At 33.0% G+C, this 6,497-nt stretch overlaps 1 protein-coding gene across 1 annotated transcript in view; it reads right to left on the bottom strand.

The window, feature by feature from the left end:
• The window catches only part of ATRNL1 (attractin like 1), a 723,131-nt gene that overhangs the window by 468,632 nt on the left and 248,002 nt on the right, over positions 1-6,497 (bottom strand). Inside the window, exon 20 of the mRNA XM_034663626.1 lies at positions 6,348-6,385. Coding sequence (XP_034519517.1) covers positions 6,348-6,385 — 38 coding nt within the window. The remainder of the gene's footprint in view (positions 1-6,347; positions 6,386-6,497) is intronic.

The raw sequence follows: 6,497 nt of genomic DNA, 5'->3' as shown, positions 1-6,497 counted from the left end.
CCAGAGTCCACAGTTTCTCATGGTTCATTCCCCCTTCTGTTTACCCCCCTTCATTCTTCCCTTCCTTCTCCTACTGATCTTCCTATTTATGTTCCATAAATGAATGAAACCATATGATAATTGTATTTCTCTGCTTTTNACCCCCCTTCATTCTTCCCTTCCTTCTCCTACTGATCTTCCTATTTATGTTCCATAAATGAATGAAACCATACGATAATTGTATTTCTCTGCTTGACTTATTTCACTTAGCATAATCTTCTCCAGTCCTGTCCATGTTGCTGCAAATGTTGTGTAATCGTTCTTTCTGATGGCTGAGTAATATCCCATTGTATATATGGACCACATCTTCTTAATCCAGTCATCTGTTGAAGGGCATCTCGGCTCCTTCCACAATTTAGCTATTGTGGACAATGCTGCTATGAACATTGGGGTGCATATGGCCCTTCTCTTCACTACGTCTGTATCTTTGGGGTAAATACCCAGTAGTGCAATTGCTGGATCATAGGGGAACTACTTTTTAAAATGGGAGAAGTAGCATGTTTTTATACTGATTGGCATAAATACAAATTTAGTAGAAAGGGAAAAATTGATGAGACAGGACAGAGAGGAGAAATTTTAGAACAATGTCCTTGGGTAGGTAAAAGGCAATGAGCTCAAGGGAAAAATTGATGAGACAGGACAGAGAGGAGAAATTTTAGAACAATGTCCTTGGGTAGGTAAAAGGCAATGAGCTCAGAACTCAAGGGATGGCCCAGCGCTGCATTCCCTACATTTGTGAGGTTTTTGTTTGTCGTTTTTGCTTCCTGTATATCCCCACCTCAGTGCTGGAGCAGCTATAACAACAAGTTCATACCAAAAAAAAAAAAAAAAGGCCTAGGAAAATCCTGCTGCTGAGACTGTATGTAGGGTGAAACCCTGTAAACAATGTCCATCTTGCACTAAGGTGAGCAGAGCAGGAGCCTGTATTGCTGCAGGAAATATAGCAAAGTGTTAAGTTTTACTAAACCTCAGTAACATACACAACTTTCAAATCATACTATATAAACTACAAAAGTTATATGAAAGTACGTGCGCTATACTTTTCAGTGTATTTTATATCTTTATAATTTAAAAAGTACAAACTGTATACTGCATATTTAAATACATTACTGGCTGGAAACAATTATTTGAAAACTTTGTGAATAGAAAAATACCAAAAGGATATAGTTCACTATTTGAAGAAACTATAAATACTATATAAATGAATTCTCTGATTTTACAGACTGAGCCTTGAAGCTTGGAACAACGGTAAAAAATAGCCAAATCTTAAACATTTAAACTAACAATCAGCAATCTCTGATAATTTCAGGAAAATTAGAAGTTTGCAATTAATTTCCCAATTGTATCTAAAAATGAAGCCTACAAGTATGGGTAAAACAGATGTAAAAAATAGCCACTCTTCTTCCAGCTCTTTCACTTTTTGTATGAACTTGGTAGAACTGAAGGTGAATATGAAGCTGTTCATAATTCTGGCTGCAAATTCGAATTGTATTGATTTAAAAAAGTGAAAACAAAGAGAAAAAAAAGTGACATCTTTTATTTTGTTAAGTTAGTTTGACTTGCAAAGTGAGGAAACAATATCTATTTGTGAACATAGGATATATATAATATTATATATATAAGTATATATAATAATTTAACATGAGTAAACTGTCTAGTCATTTAAAATATCATTTGGTATGCATCAAAGAAAAAGGAAAATCTAAAAAACTCCACAAAATTAAAGATAAGATAATAACACTGAAGACTATAATAAAAAGGTGCTAAGTAAACTAAAACTGTAAAAAAAAAAAAGTACAGAAACAAAAAAGTAATAAAATAGTGGTAAAATTAAACATAATAACAGAATTAGAAAATAAAATAACTAAAACAACATAAGGCTACATCAGTGCTACAAAGGTCAAATCTGAAAAAGCCTCCCAGAATATAACAGAGATGAAGATCAGTCAAGAGGAGTAGTAGGCATAGAAATTTTCAATATATGCATGACTAATGTTGTTAAAGCAGACATCACAACAAATTGAAAAAGTACATATATTACATGATAGAAAAGATCTGTTGAAGACTGAAACCTAAATACTGAAATACCTCATATAAAAAATAAAAAGAATCCAGCATTATTCATAATAGAACAAAAGTAAAAACAACCCAAATGTCTATCAGTTGGTGAACGGTAAAAAAAAAAAAAAAAGCAATATGTCCCCACAATGGAATATCACTTTGCCATAAAAAGGAATGAAGTACTGATACATGATATAACATTAATGAGTCTTGAAATATGTTGTCAATCACAAAAGACCATATTCCACAATATCGTTTATATATATGTCAGAGTAGACAAACCCATAGAGACAGGAAGAAGACTCTTAGGGTTTGGGGGATGAAAGAATGCGGAGTGACTGCTTCTATGTACCGGGTTTCTCTTAAGAGTGATGAAAACGTTCTAAAATTAGATTATGGTGATGGCCCCAAAACTTCCCAAACATACTAAAAGACACTGAATTGTATACTTTAAAAAGAGTGAGATTTGGAGTATATGAATTATGTCTCAATAAAGCTGTTCTTTCAAAAATATTACTGACATCTGAGCACGTCCCTGTATATAGGCATGTGCCCACATGCACACACGCACATTCACACAGGCAAATGAGTTATTTACAATGGAAGATGAGGCAAGATGACAAGTGTTCTTAAGTAACAATATCTGTCAAAAGAAAAGAAACTGGAGCAATATTTATGGAATATGTGTACTCCGCTATGCTGTCTACACAGAAAAACAACATTGTGATAAATTTCAGGTTAACAAATGTCCTAAAAGGACGTGATCTATATACTCTCTGAAAAAAATTACTCATCACATTCTACAACTAAGAGATAAATACAAATAAGGAAACAGCATAACAAAAAGGTCTGGCAGTGAATAGGCAAACCAAGAAACAGACTTTTAACTATAGAGAACAAACTGATAGTTACCAGAGGGGAGATGGGTTACATAGGTGATGGAGATTAAGGAGTGTATTTGTTGGGATGAACACCAGGTGTTCTATGGAAGTGCTGAATCACTATATTGTGCAGCTGAAACTAATATTACACTGTGTGTTAACTAACTGGAATTTAAATAAAAGCATTTTTTAAAAAAAGACAGTAGAGCTGCAGAAGAACGTGGTGGAGGAGGAGAAGGAGGAAGAAAAGAGAAGTGGGAAAGGAGGAGGGGGAAGAGGAAAAATATATTTGGTGATTTAATTTTTAAAATAGTGTCTTTAAAAAAAGAAAGAAAGAACAACAGCCCAGAACCAAATGAGCCTACTTAGCTCCCATATGTTGGTTTCTAAATACCATTTTCCAATTATAAGAAACCATGGCTTCCTGGAACAATGGTTGATTCCAGAGCAAGGGCAGGAAAAGTACAAGGTAAGTCTGATCTTGCAGTACAGGAAAATAAGAAAATACTCAGAAAATGATGGAGTCATGCCAAAAGGAAGCAGGAGCCAACTTGAGGGTGTTCCTAGTAGCCAAATCTAAAGCAGTTTCACTCATAAAATAAATAATGATAGTAATTTATTATTAGCCATAAAATACATATCCATAAGGCAATACTGATATAAACAAATAACTGAATAATCAAAAAAAATGAGGGAAAAGGAACAGCTCTTCCCTATAGTTAATAAATGCAGAAGAAATAACAGAATAGAAAATCACCATTTGGCAGGTACATTAATAACTCTTTCAGGTAAGAATTATCAATGTATGGTAAAAACAGTGGGTGATAGTATGATGATAAATAGGATATTTACACAATCTCAAAGAACTTCCTCATAAAATACTCATTAGATACAAAAAAAAAAAAAAGCAAAACCCAAAAGACAGTAACTTTAGAGTGAACAAAGTGGCACCCACCAGAGTATCGCTGATCAAAGATAATAACATCAATGGTGGAAAAAATTGATATCATATGCCTCCTGATAGGATACACTGAGAAAGACACATATCCCTTCTGTGCTATCCTTACTAAAAATGCACAGCCTGAATTTAACCATGAAAAAACATCACATAAATCCAAAGTGGGGGATATACTATAAATAAGTGTCCAACACTTTCCAAGGGTCAAGGTCATAAAGAAATATTTGTAAATATATGTAAGTCTGTAATTATTTCACACTGAAAATTTTAAAAGAACTTGTAAAAAGTTGCATATATGTCCTCCAGTTTCATCCATGACACATACTGAAGGATTTCCATTCATCAGTCAATGGACATTTAAGCTGTTTTCACATACTGGCTATTTTGGATAGTGCTGCGATGAGTATTGGAGTGTTATTACCTCTTTGAGATCCTGATTTTAATTCTTTTGGATAAATACTCAGAAGTAAAACTGCTGGACTTAAGTGAAATAAACCAGTCACAGAAGGGTAAATACTCCATGATTCCACTTGTGTAAGGTCTCTAAAATAGTTAAAATAGTTAAACTTATAAATCAAGAGAGTTGCCAGGGAGCGGGGAGGGGGGTAGCAGAGGATGACTAAATAAGAGACATTAAGTGTCAATTATGAAAGATAAGTAAGTTCTAGAGATGTGCTCTACAGCACTGTCCCTATAATTACCAGTAGTAAGTAGGTGGTGTACACCTAAAATATTTTTAAGAGGGCATTAAGTAATTAGATTTACATAGTTATATATCTGTCCAAAAAAATGGCATATCTCATTTCTAGTTCACTTACTTCTTAGGTGTAGGCCAAAAAAACACGTAAAATAATCAGTCTCTCGTTAGTCTTCTATGACTAGAGCAAATCAAAGGTTGAGTTCCAACATGCAGCAGCAAATTTTTTTAGGTAGTTCAGTCAGTACTGGACTAGTATCATGGAACAAAAAAAGTGGCTGCTATTTACTGCAAAGAACAACATGTTATATACAAAATTAAGTTTGAATAAAATGAATAAAACACAGTACCACAAAAGAAGTTTATGCAAATAAAATATCAAGTGAAAAGACTTTAACGTGCAAAATATTTAAAGAGATCAGATATTACACCAAACTAATGATTAATTGGAAATGATGAGTAAAAATGTAAATGCTACAGCAAAAGACCCTTTGAAACAGAACTTGGACTATAAAGTAAGTTTCTGAGAACATTATATTTGTGAGGTGATGAAAAGCAAATGAGTATTGTAGTCTTTCAACAAAAGCTACATGTAATAATGTCTTCTCTAAGAAAATAATAATCAGTGATAAAAACCATCAAAGTGTATGTTGGAAAATCTACATATTTGAGATGCAAGAAGGCAAACACTAGGATCACAAATGAAATTGGTCTTGAATTGTATATAATATATCAATGATACTGTTTATACAAATTTCAGCTCATTTGGGAACCAGTATAATTATATAAATTTCGAATTGTTTCAGAAATTCTTACTTTGAATATTTTGAGAAAGGAACTGAGGCTTTATGATTTGTTTTTTCACCATTAATACTGTATTTCACTTTTAATTGAGCATTATCCACAGTATTTAAGGAGATCTTTATTGTAGTCTCCCATTTACCAACTGGGTTATGTTATACAGGTTAACTAACCTCACTGAGATTCAATGCCACAATGGGGATAAAACTAGCTATCTCAAAGGATTACTATATGGGTTAAACGTAATTGTGCCAGTGTGTATTTGGTTTAGAGAAGACTGTCATAAAATAAAGGTATTCAATAAATGTTATTCCACTTTTCTTATTTACTATACTGGCTCTGAATGAATTCTAGAAAATTTCAAAAGTCAAACAGATTCTCATATGTGTATTTATATATAATTACATATTTTTTCATAAATATATGAGTTCATGATCATATGTATTTGGTTCTATGTAGTTTTACCATAATCATCTTTGCCACAAGCTTATTTGTTGCATAAATAATTGGCCATAAGGCAATTTTGCCATAAGAGATAAAAAATAACCGGTGACAGTACGATTTGACAGATTTTTGTTTTCATCACCTGTTTGGTTTCATTTCTCCACTGATGCAGTGCTCACATTTTTATACTATATAAGTCTTAGCCCTTTTAATGGTCTATACAGCACAGAGTTCTAAATCCACATTTCCTGCAGAACTTTGGAAAGTCTATCAATGGACATGTGACAAGATGGCAAGAACAAAGAGCAGCAGAGAACGCTTTCACAATGCAATACAAAGCCCTGTTACCAATATGCATACTAGTATTTGGAAACTGGTATTCTTTCCTAATAAAGGAAAAAAATTTAGCAAAAAAAGAAAAAAAANGCAGAGAACGCTTTCACAATGCAATACAAAGCCCTGTTACCAATATGCATACTAGTATTTGGAAACTGGTATTCTTTCCTAATAAAGGAAAAAAATTTAGCAAAAAAAGAAAAAAAAACATGATGCTAAATGAGGAAGCAAATCAACAAGCAAGAAAAAAATGTATAATACTATGAATAAAAGACTTTGA

Source organism: Ailuropoda melanoleuca, chromosome 6, assembly GCF_002007445.2.
Source record: "Ailuropoda melanoleuca isolate Jingjing chromosome 6, ASM200744v2, whole genome shotgun sequence".
NCBI classification, from domain to species: domain Eukaryota; kingdom Metazoa; phylum Chordata; class Mammalia; order Carnivora; family Ursidae; genus Ailuropoda; species Ailuropoda melanoleuca.
Note: the sequence above shows the minus strand (reverse complement) of the source record. Positions and strands in the feature narration are given on the sequence as shown.